At 42.0% G+C, this 21,249-nt stretch overlaps 4 protein-coding genes across 5 annotated transcripts in view; all 4 read right to left on the bottom strand.

Annotated features, from left to right (window-relative positions):
• LOC102293673 (homeobox protein Hox-A7) overlaps positions 1-1,951 on the bottom strand; it is a 4,784-nt gene extending 2,833 nt beyond the window's left edge. The window contains exon 1 of the mRNA XM_005928665.3: positions 790-1,951. The gene's annotated coding sequence lies outside the window, so the exon portion shown is untranslated. The remainder of the gene's footprint in view (positions 1-789) is intronic.
• Positions 1,952-2,690: 739 nt separating this feature from the next.
• hoxa9a (homeobox A9a) lies at positions 2,691-6,014 on the bottom strand. Its single transcript, XM_005928640.3, has 2 exons — positions 4,197-6,014; positions 2,691-3,814 (listed from the first exon to the last, which is right to left on the bottom strand). The coding sequence occupies exons 1-2, from the start codon at positions 4,747-4,749 to the stop codon at positions 3,573-3,575; spliced, it is 795 nt and encodes a 264-aa protein (XP_005928702.1). The 5' UTR covers positions 4,750-6,014; the 3' UTR covers positions 2,691-3,572.
• A 2,779-nt stretch (positions 6,015-8,793) lies between these two features.
• Positions 8,794-15,005, bottom strand: LOC102313060 (homeobox protein Hox-A10). 2 transcript variants are annotated; one of them, XM_005928641.3, is made up of 3 exons: positions 14,735-15,005; positions 10,590-11,584; positions 8,794-9,440 (listed from the first exon to the last, which is right to left on the bottom strand). In XM_005928641.3, the coding sequence occupies exons 2-3, from the start codon at positions 11,449-11,451 to the stop codon at positions 9,166-9,168; spliced, it is 1,137 nt and encodes a 378-aa protein (XP_005928703.1). In that variant the 5' UTR covers positions 11,452-11,584; positions 14,735-15,005; the 3' UTR covers positions 8,794-9,165. The 2 variants fall into 2 exon arrangements, with proteins under 2 accessions (XP_005928703.1, XP_042079591.1); XM_042223657.1 differs by lacking the exon at positions 14,735-15,005 and having other exon boundaries at positions 10,590-11,674.
• Positions 15,006-15,970: 965 nt separating this feature from the next.
• Positions 15,971-19,111, bottom strand: hoxa11a (homeobox A11a). Its single transcript, XM_005928642.3, has 2 exons — positions 18,283-19,111; positions 15,971-17,358 (listed from the first exon to the last, which is right to left on the bottom strand). Exons 1-2 carry the CDS (start codon positions 18,944-18,946, stop codon positions 17,126-17,128), a joined length of 897 nt encoding a protein of 298 aa, XP_005928704.1. The 5' UTR covers positions 18,947-19,111; the 3' UTR covers positions 15,971-17,125.
• Between the last annotated feature and the right edge of the window lie 2,138 nt (positions 19,112-21,249).

Raw genomic sequence — 21,249 nt, 5'->3', positions numbered from 1 at the left:
TATCTATCTATCTATCTATCTATCTATCTATCTATCTATCTATCTATCTATCTATCTATCTATCTATCTATCTAGTAGTACTTAAAGAAATATTTCTAAAAGTATAGTATACTTATAGAAATAGTTTTTGATTATCTACCACATGAAGACATCTGTATATTTTCTTTTGATCTTACAAAATGGCTCGTGCCATCAAAACATATTTTCACAAGTTAGTTTTCATTATATTTGTCTATCCGTGCAATATGACCGGTTATTATTATTATCGTTGTTGTTGCTGTTGTTTTGTTATTGTTGGTAAAATTAGATTATATTGTTACCCATAAATGGGCAATAAATTACCACAAATCATGCTTGAAAAAAAATTAATAATACTAAATTGAAAATATTTAGATTTCACTACTTTACCTTAAATAATTACGATTACCGTCTATAATAATGATCAGTAGTAGTATTAGTAATATTACGTTTTTAATTATTTAACTTTACTAATATCATAATGTAATTATTAACTAATATTGTTTTAAGGTAATAGTTTTGTTATTTTTAGTAATATTTTAAGCAATAATAATAATAATAATAATAATAATAATAATAATAATAATAATAATAATAATAATAATAATAATACGGATTGTAAACTTAATTATTCCGTGTGGAAAATATCACATATTATATCTTATTTTAAACATATGCATTTTTGAAATAATTAATGAACAATTGAGCGGGAGGATGCAGATTTTAGCAAAGTCTTGTTGTTAAACTAATTATTTAATTTAAGGCGTTTACCTTTAAATACGACAACAGGACGACAAGAGTGAACACAGCGACTACTTGGGTGTGCAAGCAGTAATCCAGCAGCCACAAGCTTTTTCATTCCTCCCCGCAGAGCTGCAGGTTCATGAAGCAGCTTCTACACTGAGACTGTAAAAAGGTGTGAAATTATTCCTCTGGACTCTTAAAATGCTGCTACAGTTTGTTCCCAGTGCAGGCTCATTAGGGAGGGGGTGTTACAAAAAGCAGAGGGGTGGTGTAGAACAGTGTCGCCACCCTCTGGTGATTCGTAGGGATTGCAGCGTTGGGGAGGCAGCACTGCGCAGGCGTTGTTATTTTAATGCTGAATCCGATAGAATGCAGCAGATTAAGGAAAGGAGGATGTCACGGAGGTGACGTTTCGTTTATGTTGGGTATGATTTGGAGAAATGCTCCGGTGTTGCAACATACTCGTGTTTATAGACACAAGTCTCACTGCTGTGTCTGAAACTAGCTGTTCACTTTATTGCTACCTTTTCCTTTAGGAAGGCCCGGCAAAGGAGCAAGGGGCGGAAGGTTCCCAGGTAGAAACAAAGGATCCCTCCAAATGACCGTGAGTCCTGCGCGTCCCCGTCGAGGAGAATCCAATAAAACTGATCATTTCCGCTCGGGCCTTTTGTCCAGACCGCAGTCTCACAGAAAGAGAAGAAAAAAACAAATGGGTGCCATTCTGGAAGCGGCCTAATTGTGTCTGGACGGCCATAAAGCCATTAAAACTGGAATGCCAGACAGTATAGCAGACCAGGCGTTTTATTGCACTGTCTCTGGCCGAGTCTTTGAAGTTTGGGTCCATCTGCGTCCCCCCCCCCCAACGCGTCACAACAGCACTCCAGTTGTGGACTAAAGTACGACTTAGCCTCCAAGCAGCATAATCGATAGTTTCTGTACAGCCCCTTAATGAAAGCTGAATTACCTGCTCCTCCTGTCTTTGATCGATCAGGACACCATGCAACTGTAGCTCAGATCGGATTTGCTGGTCTCTTTTTTTGTGTCAAATATTTTCTCCAGCATGCAGAGACTTGAACCAGTCTTAACACTAAAATGAAGGGGCCATATTTTAAACTAGACCTACACCATTACTCCAAAGCCAGTTGGACAGTTTGACCTCAAAATGTGTGTGTGTGTGTGTGTGTGTGTGTGTGTGTGTGTGTGTGTGTGTGTGTGTGTGTGTGTGTGTGTGTGTGTGTGTGTTTAAACAAATTCCTAAATTTCCAAAATACATTTAAAGAGATGCGGGGTTTTTCCTCTTCTTGTAAATTGTTTAGCGCCGTCTGTGATGGCTCATGACAGATTAGCCTAAGCGCCCTTGTCATATCTGAGCTGAGGAGAAACACATCGGCTGTATTATTTTGGGCTTCAGCAGTCGAAGCCCACGGTGTCTTTTTTGTTTTGTGTCCTCTCGCCTCGCAGCGCTTTGCACCCCATAAAAGGTTATAGCGGTAATTGTCTTTTATGGCTGTATACAGCTAACAACATCCTCTGCCAAGATGCAGCTATGTCCCCAACACACACACACACAGTGTTCTAGGTGTGTTAGGTTTCACTGGTGTGTGTGTGTGGGTACACACTCTTTTTTTGGGTGGGGGGGGGGGGGATTGTTTTTTGTTTTTTTGCTTTTTACAAATTAAAAATATTTAAGCAAACAAAAAAGCTCATTTTCACTAAGTATGCAATCATCCAAATATAACTGATTATCATTACTCTATTTTTTGTTTCTGTATTTTCACGTGTCATAATTTTTGGCAGCGCAAACCAGCGCCAGCTCAGGCTTTTTTGTTTGTTTGTTTTTGCGTACCAAGAATTCAGAATTTCAAATATTATGAAAGCATGAAATGCAGACTGGCGTGGGGGTGCAGTGAGATATGAATGTAAGATACTTGTCGTCGCAGATATAATTTGTTTTATTCAATAAATAAAGTACAAATTACATTTGTGAACCAAAAGTCAGACGGTCAGCACGACCGCGAGGTATTAAAAATGAGTAGCTAGCCTACAGTGTTTTCTTCCATTTGCACTCACTAACAAATATTACGCTCTTTGAAAATGACTCCCTGAAATTCAGTCACACGAATCCAGTAATGCAAACAAATCTATTACAATCCACCACTGCAAAACAAAGGTCAATGTAGGTATGTAGGTAGTTGAAAGACATAGGTAGTCAATCATGTTATGTAATACAACTTCTAGCCTATCATATATATACTGAAATTTCGTAAGAGTTCTCAGGAGGTTCCTTGTATTTATGCGCCTATTTTACTCTGTTTTTTCCCTACAGTTTCTAACGTTAGATTCAAATTCAGTCAAAGGCTTATCCTAATAGTAAGAGAGAAACAACAATAAAATACTTTTTTTTTACAAACTATACGCTCAGTTGGCTCTGAGACAGACAACAAATATAGCTACAATCCGGAACACAGAGAGCTAGAAACAGTCGTACACAAACAAGCACAGGGGCAAGGCCAACTAATACACTTTAACGAGGTATTAATTCAAAGCAGCACGAGAAAAGAACAAGTTAAAAAAAACGAGGGTGCACTGTTAAAACTGTGCAATATAATGGTAGTTGCAAAAAACTAAAGCCCAACATGCTGTTTTTTTGTTTGTTTGTTTGTTTGTTTGTTTTTTACAAGACAAATAACCCTATAGCTGTTATTAAGAACAATATGACAATGTTGTTTAAAAACAGGGTCCAGCAGAGTTAAGAGCTCTTACACATCAAGCTCGCTATCAGTCTAATGCTGCTTTTGTCTAAGGTTCAGTCACTCGTCTTTCGGTGCGCCGTCTTTATTGAACTTCTTCATCTTCATCCTGCGGTTCTGAAACCAAATTTTAACCTGTCTTTCGGTGAGGTTTAGCAGCCTCGCCACCTCGTACCTACGGTCCCTGGTCAGGTAGGTGTTAAAGAGGAACTCTTTCTCCAGCTCCAGGATCTGGTGCTTGGTGTACGGACAGCGCTTTTTTCTTGTGGCACTCGCGTGGAGCCAGTTGGACACTGGGTTATCTGAAAAGAGTGGGGTGCGACACTGGTGTGAGGTCCTGAACTTCTGACTAACCAAATATATATATATATATATATATATATATATATATATATGATACAAATAAAGTAAAAGCGGATGTGCGCCTCTAAATTCTGCTATATCCACAGCTCTACAGCTCCCCGTCCATGTTTTTTCCCCTCTGCCTCCCTCGCTGCTCACGCTCACTTTAAAGGCTGCAAGAGGTTATCTAATACAGCAATGTGAGCTGGGCTATTAACAGCCCCCCATAAGGAAATGGCACGTTCAGAATGGCATCTGTTAGGACGCGCACCCCCATAAGGCACCCCAATCCTCACAGCTTCATGTTGTGCAAATGACATAAAAGACTCTGCTTTGACTTACTTGGATCCAGGCCCGGTTTCTCTTCCCCCTCTCCGCTCAAATCCCCTGCCTGGACGGAGAGTTCGTCCTTTTCCACCGGTGATGCTGACGCCACGGTGCCATTGGCGTATTCAGAGAGCAGCAGAGCCGTGTGGGATCCGGGCAGCCCTCCTTCAGCCCGCGCCCCCAGTCCCTCCGGTTTGATCCCGTAGTGATGGGTCGTCGGTAATCCGGTCAACGGCAGGGAACCGGACATGGGCTCCAGAAGCCAGGATTGATACCGGCCATCTGTATCTCCACCTACTGGGCCTTGGGGATGCCCGTAGTGGGGATGATACACAGAGGAGACGGTGGCTGGAAACTGAGCCGGGACGTGGCTCCAAGACGGCCCGAATACCTGGGGCTTGGATGGGAAGGTGCAAGTCCCGACCTCGCTGTGGTCGCTGATGGAGGCATGCTGCCTGGCGTGCTGGAGCCCAGGACCGGAGGTGTACCTCGGCACAGAGAGCTCCTCGCTCTCGGGGAGAATGAGGGAATCGACGTAGTAACTAGTGAGCGTTCCAGATGTCGACATGGCAGAAAAAATTACACTTTCACATGTACACAGTCATACAGCGGATGCATGCAAAAGCGAGACGCGCACACACACCACACACACACACATACACACGCAGTAAACCCAGCCTCACAAAATAACAATGTGGAGAAATCAAGTAGCAACTTCGCTCCACGGAGAACTACAGTGGGAAAGTAATGGGGAGACAGGCTGCCATGCCATTGGGTAGCAGACACACGTGATCATAAGGCTGAACAATAAAGGATAAATCAATCCCTACGGTCATTAAATACTCACCCTCTCTCCTATAACAACTTCGACTTTTTAAGAATTATCAAGATTTGAGCAGGAACCACTATGCGAGATGAAAAATATGAATGAATAAAATAAATGACACCGGGCTCCTTCTTATTGGCACTTGCTGCCGTTCCAATCCCCTCTCGGTTATCCAAAACGATACAAAATGTATTTGGAAGCCTTCTTTTACGAGACATTTTATAGGACACGTAAGCACCCTACGATCGCTGCTCACCAAAACGCATTTTAAACAGCACCACATCACAGAAACTTTGAAGCTCAATGATCTGAATAAGACTATCTAGTGAATTATGAATCGTTTTTTATAACACTTTATAACAGTTTTTCTCCCCTCACAGGCCATACGCTTTCCTCTGCAGGTTTTTCTTTGCTACAGCTTAAAGCATTAAATACATATCATAGGCACAAAAAGCTAGCCAATAATGAAACATACTTAAGTCAATTATGAGGCTGAGTAGTTTTCAGTTAAACGTTGTATTCCTATGTGAGTTAAACCTTAAGCGCAGGCTACATGGAGAATTCTCGTATACGGTTATTTTTCTACCACAATCAAGCTTCCTGCCTACTTCAGGTCACTGTACACGCTGGAACTAAGTCTCTGGCGCCTAATTAACCTCATTACAATACACGAAGTTTCCATGAAATTAACGCTTCTGCAGGAGTTTGAGTATTTTTTCTCAACAAAGCTATAGTGCTAAATTAACTATGTAAAACTACATCAATAAACGTGTCGTTATTTCTGGAGAATTGAAAGAATGTTTTGTTTTTCAATTTTTTTTTGTAAATTACATTTTTTTTTAAAAAGAATAATAACAGGCTTTCTTATTTGAGCATTTTTAGTGGATTTATCAGTTACGCTGTAACAGAATTTAATAATATATTAATTTAATAATATATAAATAATATATATATTTGTTTCTTGACAAATATAAACATATCGTGCCGTGAAGCAGGCCTAGTGTGTGTGTGTGTGTGTGTGTGTGTGTGTGTGTGTGTGTGTGTGTGTGTGTGTGTGTGTGTGTGTGTGTGTGTGTGTTTTGGTTTTTAAGAAGAACAGCGAAAATAGAAATAAATTAAATGCATATTTTTTTGCTAATTTGAAATAATCCGCTGGATTCAAACACGCTGGCCAAAACTTTAGAAATTATAGGAGTGGTTAACTAATAAATAATATATGTAATTATTATTTTTAAATAAAATAAAAAATACCAAATACCAGCCTCATTCTAACCCGTTTATTATTTACACCGCCGTTATCACTTAGTATACGCCTGTATCATCACTACCATTAACAAATTATCTGTAATACCAGCTAGGTGCCAGGGCGTCGGTGTAACGTTACTCTTATATGCAGCTAAGAATAAATGCAATGTGGTGTTTGTGGCTTCCCCCTTTTAAAAGGAAATGGCGCGGGGAATGTCCTGCACCAGGATACATTTAATATGCTGTATTTTCAGGTTTTTTCCCATATAGAACTTAACACAGAATTTATTTGTGTTTTTAAAAACATGGTGCTGTAAGCCTAAGCTTGTCGTGTCCAGTAAATCCTAAATCTGCGAATTTAACTACTGCAGGTTTCAAAGTAGCAACCTTGAGTTTTCACATACTGCATGCCCGTTTTTTTTTTTATTACCCGCAAATAAAGTGAGAGCTTGGCCAACTCCCCCACAAGGCCACAGGCAATTCAACACGTAGAAATTATCTGATCTCTGCTGATGCATCTAAAAGAGGAACACAGAAGAATGCACAAGGTGTCCATAATTTGCTTTCTAGATGCGGGCTATCACTTCGCTGGTACTTGCACAATATTTGGCTAGACATCAAACAAGCCGAAAGGGGAAAGGAGCGGCTGTGCGCCTATTTGTGCACTAAAAGTTCGAATAGACAAACACCTTCAGAGCAGGAAAAGACGGCACTATGCCAATGGCTCTAAGGCTGTAAACCTAAATCAGGGTGTTTTTTCACTCAGTTTACCGCAGGGGCTATTCACTTCTTTTGCCTCTGCAGATAACAGCCTGTCTGGCGGATCTAAATATCACCATAAAGCCCTTCCCCTCCTTTTGTCTGAGCCACTATTGCGCAGTGGAAGCATCCGGTCTCATTGCCCACGGAGGTCGCTGTTGCCCCATTCACCTTCCCCTTCCCCTCCACTGCAGTGGTCGTAACCGAGGCCTTGTCTGGCGTGTCTGCGTCACTACTACTCACGAAAAACACTCACGGCTTTACACTTAATCCCAAGTCCACAATGTATAATGCAACTCAGCTTTGATCACGTTGATATTCAGCACACGTGCCCATTCAGACGTATTCTAGCAAGAGAAAGAAAGAAGAAGGAAAGCAAAGCAAGTGGAGGACTCCAAAGAAAGCACTACGGAAGACAGGTTGAGCTTGTACACAACAGCCAGCCACCCCTCCCTGATTTCCACATAGGAAGGTTTGTAACGTGTCACCAACACACCGCTCCCCACTTTTAAAAAAAGAAAATCTCACCCTCTTTATCACCCAGATTTGCTTCACTTTCGGTTTCGATGTATGTAACTGGGGCAATTAAGACAGTTTCATGTTGCAGAGTTAGAAATGGACCCCAACAACATGAAACTACCTAAACCACTCGACAGTCGATCCGGGCCTCGAGAGAAAGCACAGCCAGCCAGTTCATAATGCACCGTGGTCGTCGCTTCGGTCATCATGTGTTCAAAAAAATGTACTGAGAAAGCCACAACAGTGTTTGATGGGCTGTATGCACTCCAGTGAACCCGCTGCAACAAGGCGCAAAATGGACAAATTTACAGCAATGAATGAACTTACCGCGATCCTCGCGTTAATCCCAGTTATTCCCAGACTTGAGCAGAAATCGTGTTTTATCCACAGTGTGTTTGCATAGTTCAGTTTTCTAGCTGTGAGCCGGGCCTCCTCTCCGTCCGAAAGACTCTCTCACGACTGAAGCAGCTCTTAGAGGAGAGGGAGAAAGCTCATATACCAGCCAGTCATAAAACTCTACAATAGCCGGCTGGGTATGCAGCTAGACGGCTTATAGCCTAATATCTTAATTATTTCCGATGGCCAGTGCAGTAGTACTTAGAAACAGTTTGTTGCTCAGCTGCTACAAACACACGCACACACACTCAAAAAAAAAAATTAATAAAGAAGGAATATCAAGTGTAGGAGCCTCTGTTATTTTTGAACTTTACATTTTAAAGGCTTATTTCCCCCTCCAGCCTCTCTCTGTCCCTGTCTCCTTCTATAGAAAAACATACACGAACACAGAAAAAATTCAAACGGCTTCGGTTCAGTGCGAGCTGATAATTTATTAAGCATTACACAAAAAAACACATTGTCATATGTACACAGAAATATACAAAAAGGAACATTCCTCCTTCACTTTGCAAACTGTTTTCGTGTAAACGCCCTCAACGCGAACGGAGTTCCAATTTATACATTCAGCTCATACATAGTTTAGACTTATAGTACTACATTTAATGGTCACAGGGTGAAGGATTTTTTTTTGTCATTTCTCCCTGGTTATATAAGGGCATTATATTCCAGATTGGTTTAAATTTGCTTCGAAAAAATAAAAATATATAAAATAAAAACTTCTTATCATGCAGTTTGAAAATTAAATATTTTTTTCAAAATTATTTCTAAAAATTTAGATGAAAAAGATGATTTGCCCCGTCACTTTCCAGGACGCAGGTCCATGTGTGTGTGCATGTATGCGTGCGTGTGTGTGCGTGTGGGGGGGGGGGGGGGGGGGGCGAGGCGCGGGGGGGTGTTCACTGCACTGATTTAACTGCACTGACGACACTACCCAAACATACGACGGAGGTGACGGATCAACAATACAAAAAGAAAATATAAAAAGAAAAACACAATCAGGGGTAAAAACAGAGTCAAAAACATTCAGATGATCCTTTTTTCCTTTTTCTCAGTAGCTCACAGAGGACGTTTCATTGACATTAAGCGTGTTTGGAAATTAAAGGACGCTGCACCCCACGGTGAAACGAGTCTTTGTGTGGACAAGGAGGTGTGGGGTGGCGAATGTAATTTATTTCACCTATATATCTTGTTTTTACATTTTATTTTACTTCTCCTGTGTCATCGTGATTCTCTCGTTCATCACGAAAATCCATAGTTGGAGGTGAGTTCCCGGATCCTGTTTTCCCTCGTCATTTTCTTCAGCTTCATCCTGCGGTTCTGGAACCAGATTTTGACCTGTCTGTCCGTCAGGTGGACGCTTTTACTGATCTCTAGGCGGCGCTCTCGGGTCAGGTACATGTTGAAGAGGAATTCCTTCTCCAGCTCTAGTGTCTGGTGCTTGGTGTATGGACAACGTTTCTTACGGCCGCTTTTTGCTGTCAGCCAGTTGGCCGTGCTTTCACTTTTTGTGTCTCCTAAAGAAAATGGTAAATAAACGGGTTTACGCACTGTAAACATGAGAAACTCCACTGTGTGTAAGAGAGAAAGGCAGACAAAGAGCATAGTTTTTTTTTAATCTATATGTTTGCATTGCGCTCATATTAAAACAACAGGCAACACTTTACCTTAAATTCCCTATATTTGGTAAGCAGTGCATTTAATAAATGTTTTATGACGTGTTAAAATGTGGATGTAAGAGTTTACTGATGAACTGCATTTGAAAACTTGACATTATCTAAATAGATAATGAGTGACCTTATAATAAAACACGACTGCATGCTTGGAGTGGAGAGTAAAACAGACTTAACATTAGCTGCATATTAACAGAGTATAAGAGTGTTATAAACCAAGTCATAAATGTTTCTGATTATAAGTACGAAATGAAAGGATTTGTGTGTGTGTGTGTGTGTGTGTGTGTGTGTGTGTGTGTGTGTGTGTGTGTGTGTGTGTGTGTGTGTGTGTTTGATGCGGAAAGTATAGTTTCTTTGTTAGATTCATCAGACTTGCAGTTGACGTTATAGCAACATATGCAAAATTTTCCGCCAATCGTAAACGGGGACACAAACATTATGCTGCTATCATAGATGGATGCAAATTACAGAAACGTTATAGCACTGGAAAAACATAAAAGCCTGAATAATAAATTTAGGCCCTTTTTTATGCAGCAGCCAACAACAAAAAAACAACACTGGATAAAGCTGCAGGTATTTAACGTGCATCGTATAATAAGTACTTCATTTCATATTACTCTGTAGGTTTGTATTATTAAATTTGTTGTGCTTGTTTAACGACAATAAAGAGTTTCATGTCACTCTGTAGGTTTGTATAATCAGGCAAAATTAAATTTGCCTTCATAATCACTGCTTCTCTCTTTTAATTTTACGCAGTACAATTTCTGTCTATTCATGAAAAAATGCACGCTTATTTAAGGGCGTTCCTCTCGCAGAATCTTGTCTTTATAGCATAAGAAACAACGAGATATGCAAAAGCAGTGTTTACAGACCTGTGTCTTCACTGTCACGTCACCCTGACCAGTAAAATAAAACTTGACAGGTGTCATTAAAAAGCCCCACTCTACCTGAACGCTAACAAAACAAAAGTGCGCAGACGAACCGTGACATTACCTTTATTAGACTGTACTGCTCTCTCTTTGTCGTTCTCCTCTGTTTCTTCAGCTGACGAGGCGTCTCCATCCGAGGAGTCGCGTGCCTCCTCGGTCCCAGTCGCAGCGTGAGGCTGCAGGTCTGCGTTTCCCGAGGACACGGGCCCCTCGGTGTTCCTCCCCTCCTGTGCCGTGGCTGGAGCAGAAGTCGAGGTTGGAGGTGTGTGGAAGCGAGCTGGAGCAGTGGGGTGTAGGCCAAAATGGGAATGGGAAGGGTTCGACTGGGGGCCGCTGGAGTTGTAAAGTTTATGAGAATGTGCGTGCGTCTGAGACAAGCGGAAGTAGCCCGGCACAGGCACTGAGCCCCCGCCGCCGCCATCGGTAACTGTACAAGAACTCGACCCTTGGCCGGCTCCAGTTAACCTTGAATATGTGAGATCTTCTGCGGTGGAGGCTTTAGGACACTTCGCCTGCTCGTACAGGCAGTAGGTGCTCTCTTCCTTTATATTTTGCGGGAACGAGCAGGGCGCGACCTGAGGACCTACCGGGTGATCTTGGTCCATCCGACATGACCTCTGTGCGTCCATCCACATTTCCATGGTGGACATGTAAGCGCCCGAGGCGGAAACCACGTTTTGTGGACCCACCTCGCTCCGCTTACCCATACCTGGGAAGTATCCATAGTTGTGTAGTCCGTAAGGCACTTCTGTGGCAGTGCTGTGAGGCACGCACAATGCGCTCCCGGTGTAGTGACCTCCGCCGCTCTCGTTGCGGCCACTGATCAGAGAATCCACTAGAAACGCATTTCCTGACGGGCTGTCCGAACATGACATTATTGTGGTGTATTTTGGCGAAGAGAGAAGGTAGCCCTTTCTGGCTGACATTTCTTGTGCAAAACATGCTGGATATGATTAGAGGCACCCCCTCTCCGCCGAGCAGACTGTGAAACCAATGGAAAAGCTGGAAGATGGGCAGTCCCTCCCACTCTGGGGCTACGTAACGATATCCATCTTGGAGCTGAGGCAGAGAAAGAAGACAGCACAGCAATCAGTGCCTCACCTCTCCTTATGCGCTACCTTGAAGTGACGAGGTGCAACACGATTCAGAAGTTTTAAAACATCTGTCTTTGAATTGTGTAATTCGTGCATGTGTTCTTTAGAAAAGCTTTGGAAGCATTATTTCCATTGCACAAGTACACAAAGGCCTGAAGCACTGACTTCCACTTTCCAACAAATGCAATGCAAATCAAATGTTAGCACAACGCTTAGCTATACAGGACAGTAGGACGTGCTATATGTATAACCTGCCAAGCCCCTGAACGATAAAAGTGATGTAAGTGGGAAAATATAAGCAAATAATACAATTTATTATACAATTTCGCTTTAAGCCGGTGTGGCTTTAAGGTGTCAGGTCAATTTAAAACGTGTGAGCCTTCTGAAACCCATCAACAAAGACACAAGACAAAGCTTAACGGTAATAAAGTCTTTTTGACTGTAGGGAGAATGCGCCTTTGGCAAAATGTCTTGTTTTATGTTGTCCATCCTGCAGCCCAAAGCAAGTCTGAGCTCCTCTGCAATAAAAACAGAAGTGTTTGGAATATTGTTGCCTACAGATATAGTGATTGCTATCAAACATGCGGAAGATAATGCCTCTGAAAAGTTCATATTTTCATTTTAGTCCGGATCGTTTAGTTGTACTGTTCTAAGTCACTTTGTACATGTTTGTAGCAAAATCACTTTTCACTTGAGAGTTTGGGCAAATATTAAATTCTTGGAAAATTCGCGAAGATTAACAAAGCAGTGCTGCGTGACAAAGAAAACACATTGTCGATGGGTCTGAACGCAACTGAAGAATGCACAAATACATAGAAAAAAAAATTAAAATAATTAAATCATTTAAAAACCAAATTTCTAAAATTCCCTGTCATTCTACTTTCCATCCAACAAAGCCTCTGAAGGCACTTTCTTAATTTTATATAAATCCTGTGTCCATATAATTTTAAATTTTACACTAAGAACATGAACACATTTTTTTTTCAATCTATCAATTTCAAATTAGACAACGCAATAACTATGCTCTTTGTCTGTTTTTTTCCAAAAACGCAAAATATAGAATGTATTTAATTGTATCCAAGTAATCATTACGGGCAACATGTAAAAAGGTCAAGCCTGCGTGTGCTTTTGCTCAAACGCTACAAATGATATCACCATTCAGCACTGCGCTGTTTGGATTCCTTTCTTACAAACATTCAACAAAAAAAAACCTCAAAGCGGACTTCAATACGTAAATTTACATTCGTTAATCTGCCAAAATATTGATCACGTTGTTGTGAGGGAAAAGTCCCTTTGCGCCACAGTAAAGCCGACATAAAGCTTCCACATTCACAAGCCATCCTGTTTGTCCAATTTGGGGCAATAAGGTCCACAATAAAACTCTCCTTCCATCTTGTCGTGTCCTTGGCCATGTGCACTCCATTGCTCTGTCTCCAGGTTGAAGTTAATCTTGGCCAGCTTTGCCATTACCAGGCCCAGGTGGCCCTTACAACCCCCCCAGTTTGTTTTGCAAAAAAAAAAAAAAAAAAAAAAACAGAGAGAAAGAAAGAAAGAAAGAAAGAAAAAAAGAGGAAATTCGGGAGTTATTCATAAATTGAGCCCATTTAGGTTTTCTGTCATTTATATGTACACTGACTTGGAGTTTTACCGAGTCACGGCGGACGTTTGTCAATCGCTGCTGCTCAGTGCGAGCATACTTCAAATTACTTAAATGACTGAGGCTGGATGCGGGTTATTTATGCGCATGAGAATATAATGCAATGGCCAATTTGAGAAGAAAATGATCTATTATGGAATTGTATTTTTTTAAAAGGCGTTTTGAGATTTCAGAATAAAGGCCGTGAGCGGCCGGAGCGTTTGTGTCCGTTTGTAAAATTTCCCCCAAAACATAAAATGAACCACAACACTGTTAGCCCAGTGACACAGATAAACGAACAACAATAGGTTTAAAATCATGTGCGCTTGTCCCCACAGTGGCCTGTTGCACGTGGGACACATGAGCCAACAGGGAAACCAAATACCTCAATTAATTATGTGTGCCTGGTATTAAAGTGTTTTGGCCCGCACACTTCATGATGTTGTAGTGGCACGGGGGCCTATCGATACCGTTGTGTTGCAGTTATTAATTGTAGCTATTAAATCTTCATTTTCACAGCTGCCCGGCTATTATATCCTGAACACAGTTTAGTCTGACCACTGGCTTTGATCAGGCCCATATAATCGTGGCCGAAGAGGCCGTTTGAATCGTATCATGTTCGTCCCGAGTGCAGTTATGAACAATAACGCGGCGTTTTATTACGTCCAAGCGGAAGCATTTATTTTTCACGAGAGACAAAGGAGAGAGAGAGAGAGAGAAAAGAGACTGGGTCCACACGCATTAGGGTTTAGAATAGCCACTCGCCACTTGGACTGAGACAGAATAGCCTCAAACCTCAGCCCTATAGTGTCTGTTACAGGAAGGAAAAGGAGACGCGATTGCTGCCCTATTGCAATCAAATCGACCTTTTTAATCACAGCTTTGGCACGTAGACAGGGAATTGTGTGTTTTGGAACGACGTCAAATGATTTTAATGGATTCCTTTAAGAGGAAGACCACGGAGGAGAATGATCACAGAGGCGACTACTGTGATTTAAGATGAGCTGCATTAGTATGTGAAAAATAAAACCGTTTGTTTTCCTTCCAGCACCCACTGCCTAGTTTGTGTCATTAACGTACGAGCTGTGTCCACCTTTGTCTAATAATTAAGGCAGAGTTTTCCGAAATACAAAACATTTGTGGTTAGACTTGGGAGGGGTTGCAGATCTCTCCAGGTACAAGGCGGCTATGCTACACTCCAACCATTAAAAAGTTCTAGCCCAGCAAAATGAATAGCACATGCAGCATGAAGCCTTGGCACAGATGTGCTGCCTTATTAGGGCCCCCAGGAAGACTTTCTCTAGCGCGTAAGCCTTTGGGCACCAGAGGAAAAATGTGGAAACTAAACTAAAAAAAAGAGGCTCTTATCTCGGACTAACAGGGCTTGCATGCAAGGCAAGAATTCAAGCGATGAACAATTGGTTTTCTTTAGTGCAGAGCAAAACTATTCAAGGTCCAGGCTTCCCGGGCGACTTTTACCTGTTTGCTTTTAAGGTGAGTTTGGAGATCAAAAGATCCAGGGCCGTGACATTGGTCCCAATAGCGCCGCCCGGTGGTAGGAGAGTCCAATCCCAAGTGCAGCCTTTTCCTCAGGAATAATTTGAGGTGGATAAACCACGCTACAGGGAAAAGCCTCTCAAATGAAGCCGGTGCAGCGAGCGAGCAGAAGCTTTTCCTATCCGTCCTCTGCCTGTCGTTGCTGTCGCCTCCTTGGTAACACAGTTAATAACCTTGGGTCTCAGACGGTTTATTGCACTGCACTCCAATTGTACAAATGCTCCAGACTCTCAGACAGCTTTTATGGCCGCGTTGCTGCGGCAACGGGGAGGATGTCCCGTAATTAGGGACGGAATTCCAGCGCGCAGTAAAGGATGCGCAAGGCAAGGCCGGACTATGGCAGCGAGAGGCAACCATAAACTTCAGCCTCTCTCCCTGAGTTTATGGCCCTTTTGACTGTCATATATGAACGCCAATGCGCTGCGGCTAGCTCCCATAAACACAGCGATAACAACAGCAAATATGGCGACCCTCGCCAAAGGAGACTCCAGTTGGAGAGGGTTTCCAAAGCCAATCAGCAAAATGACAGTTTGCGCACCCGGACAGACACAAGCAGAGAGAAAAGATTCGAGAATAAAGTACACATGGTGCAATATGCTGGCAACAATAAATATGACTGTGACAGATAAAAGGTGACCTATAAGCTATCTGCAAAGATTCAGTAACAATGATTTCCTTTAGATGGAATGCAAGAATTGCAAAATATGTTATATAACTCAAAATACAGCAAGGGAGACTGAAAAATGTTTGGAGAGCACAGCAGCACAAACATAATTTAAGTATCGATTCAGGTTTATTATTGTTTTTATATTTGTATATTTGTGTTACCTATCTAAGCACACAGCTGGCAAAGACTCTGAATTGTTGGGTATTTATTTAATGATTTATTGATTTTGCTTCATTCACACAGGAGGAGTTTAATCTGCAGTAGTGTGGTAGAGAGTGTGACTGTTTGGTTAATATTTCGTATTTTAGCCTTTAAATTCACTGAAAGTCATTGTTTCCGTTGTTTTGTTTCATACCTGTAGGTAGCTCACTGTGATTGCGCTGTAAGTGTGAGATATATACATATATACATACATATATATATATATACATATATACATACACACACACATTGAAAAAGCAAAGTCACTGACAAAATACAAGTCAAGTTGATTTTCGGTAATATTCCACTTTTTATTATTTGGAAATATAATGATATAATGATGATACACAATATTTCGGGCAGACCAAGCAGTTAAATTCAGTGTGATCATCCTGGCCAGCCTCGCCCTGACGGTACATTTGAAAATTAATCTTTTTAATCTTCATCTTTCTTTTTCTCTTCTTTTTTTCTGTTTTATTTAAACGACAATTATCAAGATTCAAGAATCGTGAACTGAAAATCTTGTTTAAAACGAAGGGGCCCACCGCGTAAGGTTACCTGTTGTGAACATCTCGGGGCGTGTACCTCAGTGCAAATCCACACGGACCCATCGACCTGGATTATTAATACTGGATTGATAAAATCAAAAGAGACATCTTAGAATTGATTTGGAAATTGAAAGATACGCAAAATACAAAATTAGTCTGCTAATCCTTGGTTTGCAGGGCACAGAAAATACGACAAAAGCTCGTTTTGAGGTCAGCTCAGACTACAACATGGGATCCCAGTAGTCAGCGTGTATTAACCGATTTTAGCTTGGATAGCCGTGGCATCAAAGTAAGATGGTAAACGAGAGGCTACAAAATAAATAAGCACACAAAACAAGAAAAAACCCACATCATTGTCATCCGTCGGATTCATTATTTGGTCACACCAATATAGATTCGGTTGGCAAGATATTCACCATCAGCCTAAATCCACAAGTTTTCTGATTTGAAAAACAGGAGAAAAAAATCAGATCTTTTGAGTACAAAATACACTAGATCAGTCAATTCATTACGTCTTTTTTTCTTTTCTTTTTTTTCTCGCACGAAAGGAAAATGAAGCGTCTTAGGTCACATTATGAACAAGGCCTTCGCAAACACAGTCTTGGCGATGTCAAAAAATCTACATTTTCAAAAGTGAGACAATGAGGAGCGAAATCAAAGTCCGCGGACCGCCTCTGTTCGTACTCCCTCTTTGTTTGAGTATTGCAGATCACAAGATACTGTTGTCCTCGAACTTGAAATTAACCATCGAGCAGTGCTGCTGCTGCTGCTGCGGCCAATGTGGTACACAATGTACACGGGGAGAGACACAGCCAGGCGAGTCAGTAAGTCTGTAAACGTAACCAGTCCCACAAGCAGAGGACTAATGGAGCTGTGGCCGTCTTCTCCCCGACCCCCCTAAAGCAGAGGATTGGACGTATAATATTGTAATCTGTCTCTGTTTAGTTTCTTCTCCTTCATGCGACGGTTCTGAAACCAGATCTTTACTTGTCGGTCGGTCAGGTTGAGCATCCGAGACAGTTGCAGCCGCTTCTCCTTGTTTATGTACACACTGAAAAAGAATTCTCTTTCAAGTTCTCTGATTTGATATTTGGAATAAGGGCATCTTTTCTTCCGGGTCCTCTGTCCACCTGAAAGCCACAAAAATAGAAGAGGGAGAAGAAGAAATACAGGCGTCACAGAAAATCTAAACACTTCAAATTAGCCGTGACTATTTTACAGAAAGAGATTTATACGGGTGGGATGTCGCCCAGATTACGCATGAGAGGATTTCCTGAACATGAAGCATCAATAACATATTTCCCATTTCAACCTTTCAAGTGTCATATATACTGATATTATATTACACTGGAAAGATTACCAAGCCATTCGCTGCTGGCTTGCTAGACAATACACTTGGGCTTTGACCTTTACTAGCAAGTGAAAACAACAAGTTCACCTTAAAGTAGACGCCTCTGGTAGACGCAGGTAAATGAGACTCTGCTGCATTGAGTTTTACGTGAAAACTTTTTTGGTTTGTTTGTTTTTTGTTTTTTACAGAGCAAATAAAGGGGAAATGTACAAGTAGGAACAGCAGCTCCATGCTAGCTTTAACATAAGACCTCGTGTGTGCTAAACCTTAAACCAGAGGCACCACCCTCATTACATGCAAGGGGTCTTTTTAACGCTAAGAACCCGTGAAACAAGCACGGTCATAATAAGTGGATATAATCAACGCGGATCTGTATAGCAACTCATTGCTGGGCATTACTGGGTATATATATATATTGGTAATATATTATATATATTATATATATATATATTATATATTGGTAAACATCGGGGAGTTTTACAGAAAAATATCCGCCTTGGTGTCTTTCACGACCAATTTCAACTCCAAACACGTGATCCTGCAGTTTATAACAAAGTTTTGTTGGGGGGTGGGAAGGGGGTGGGGGGTCTGCAGGCCCTCTATAAACCTTATATGCTTATAAAACAGCATATAAAATTTTTAACAGCTGCGCGCAAGATTGCAAACTTTCTCTCATAACCGAGGCGCTGACTTTAATACGTACTGCTGCCGCCGGTTTTCTCCTCATTGTTGCCGGAAGACAACTCCGGGCTGCTCGTTTCATCCCGCTGCTCCTTCGACTCGCTGTCCGGGCACGATGGCGCTTCCTCCTGCACGGAGCCGGGAGGCTTGGTCGCCGTTTTGTCCCCTGAGTAGCCATTCGCGGAGGAGCTCTCCGACGCGTTCCCGTACGCCGTCTCGTAAAACTGGTCGAAAGCTTGCGGCAGCACTCCATTTCTGCCCACATTCCCATAGAAATTGGTGGCAGCGGAGCCAGCACTCGCGTGGTGGTGGTGGTGGTGGTGGTATGCGGCAGCAGCGGCTGCTGGGCTGCTTTTACCGAACATGTCCCCTACGACGGCGGATTGAGCTGACAGGCAGTCCCGGTGTACCATGTCCTCCGCGCTGGGGTAGCACTGAGGCAAGTTCCCCCGGTGCGGCCATTTACCGGATGCATCAATGGCTGCATAGTCCCTGAATGTCACTTCTCTGACGGGTTGAACCTGCGGGAGGTTAGAGGAGTAGGAGTATGTCATGGGGCGGGTGGACGGGGTCTGGGACAAAAACGATGGAAGACCGGAGAAATCAGCGCCCGCCGACACATAATACGTGCAGCTGGGCAGATACATGTTCGATCCGACGGGGACCCTTTCGTCAAAATCCATCATCGTATTCACCCACTTCTACAACTCTCTGCTGGGCTACGATTCCTCTATAACCGCCCTGAACATGGCTCTGAAGCGCCGTGCCTCTTGCCTCTTTGAAGCAGGTTCGCTAAGCAGAAATTGGGAGACGTAGGCTGACGTGGAGAGTCATCTCCATCCACTCCACGGAGGAGGAGGTCACGTGACCGACCACACGGCAGAAATTGACAGATTTTCAGGCCCCACTTGTGTGTGCGTGCAGTGTGTGCGCGCGTATAGTGTGTGAGCGCGCGTCACGTTGCGCGTGCGCTTGCAGGAAAGAGTGTGTGCGTGTAGGAGTGTAAGAGACATGACTGCTGTGTGTCCTAAAGCTTGACATTGGTGCTTTTATCGCCATGTTTGCTTAAAAATAAATTCCTTAACATGCAACCGTGTCAGGAGAATGATGAACCATAAATGGATGCTGCCTGTTGCAGTCAAAGTTTTATGCAGTCTATTTACACCTCAGGTGCTGAAATCACTTTTCAGTCTTTCGGGGGGAAATGTGCATGAAGACTTGTTTAATAGCAAAATGAAAAAAAAGAAGGATCATGAACACTACATTGTCCAAACTATCTAATATGAACTATATAACTCGAACAACACATTATCAGAGGAAGAAAACAGCTTATCTGTAAAGTCCGCTTTTAGAAATGTCTGAGTGGTCATCATTAGGTGGCTTTTACGGCACAGCATTTGGCTGAGTGGGCATTTGGTTATCAGGGTCATGTTCAAAGTAGCGGCTAATGTTTCAGCTGGCCACAGCCTTGTCTTAGAACCATTATAAGACCAAACTGGAATTTTGGCAGGATAAATTCAAAACGTCTTTAAAATAGGTAGTTCAAGGAACAGTTTCTAACTTCAAGACATAAAACACACAGTGTGTGTACAAAACCTTGTGCCATTAATGGATTATCAAATAATAATATTAAGACGTTTACTTGAAATTATTGTGATAGTTAATACGTACCCTCAACATTAGAAGAAACTGACAGATATTCCGCAAGCAACAGCGATCAATTGTTGAGAAAAATACTCATCAGCTGAAAGGTACAGTCTGTTGCCTAAATATAGAATGCTTCAATGTCCATATTTAATTAGCTTGTTGCTGAATAACAACATTGTTCCATTTTTAACGGGTTTCGCCTCGCTCTTCTGCTTTGCTTCAAGTTAACAATTTTATGCATCTGCTGGCAGCTTTTAAAGTTGCAACAGTCAAGCTTGCTCCACTTTTACGCATGGCGATCTCGCAGCATTTTGGTCCAAATATGTATCCAAATGTGCACTGTTAAGCAAGAAGACGGCGTCCAGAAATTTACATGACATTTAGATATCATTATGTACTGACAAATAATAACTTCCACCAGTTCCGTGATATTTTTACTCAGATGAACAACGAAAAACATTTACGTAAATCTCACCACCGTGTAAAATCGTTTCTAAACACATATTAATGGATTATTTTAAAATAACAGCGCTGTCAGTATTTTTACAATTATAGCTCGGAACATGTTAGCAACTAATGTACTCTATGAATATTTTAAGTATTGGATGTAGATAATCCAAATGGTTAAGATTGTCATATGGAGAGAAAACCTACAGACAGAGGTCTATTCCTCACAGAAACTAAAGTAAAACAAGATAAGAAATGTGTTGAATCCTGTGAAATAAATTTCTGCTATTTGAATTGGGGAAACACGCCACAGTGCACATTCCCCGGCTCCCTGCTCTGAGGCCACCGTGGAGCTTGTTTTGGAGAGGCTGCAACTTGACTCTAATGTGCTGTGAATGAGAGACCTGAGCTCGGATTAAGACCGCCGCGGCTGGTCTGCCCCCACTGCCCAATGTGCATATAGGGATTCGAGGGGCTCTTGATGGCACATGTGAAACATGACCTTGAAATATCATACATACTAATAATACTGTGCGAGAACCAACTAATACTAGAACCCAGCGATTGTGTCAAAAAGAAAAACGGAAAAAACCTGATATGAATCGTTCCAGACCCTTACAGGCAGTTTAATATGGATAAATTGCAGGGACACAAACAACTCGAGTGTCTTTGCGGTCACACGCTCCGCCTCTCGGTCAATCCAGACAAATTCTAAGAGTTGTGCCGAAGCTTTTAAGCTGTAATTGAGGACAGGATGCCCAGGAAAACCAAAGCCAGCACTGCACAGACCTGGGTTTTTATAGCTGCTATAGTATTCTTGTGCGCCTTTCCCCTCAAGCCAGACAGACACCACAAAATCGGTCAAGCGTGATAGGAAGTCACCACCTACACTGAC

This window comes from Haplochromis burtoni, unplaced genomic scaffold (genome assembly GCF_018398535.1).
Source record: "Haplochromis burtoni strain Fernald_Lab_line unplaced genomic scaffold, NCSU_Asbu1 Contig_116, whole genome shotgun sequence".
NCBI lineage: Eukaryota > Metazoa > Chordata > Actinopteri > Cichliformes > Cichlidae > Haplochromis > Haplochromis burtoni.
This window is presented reverse-complemented; position numbering and strand designations above follow the sequence as displayed.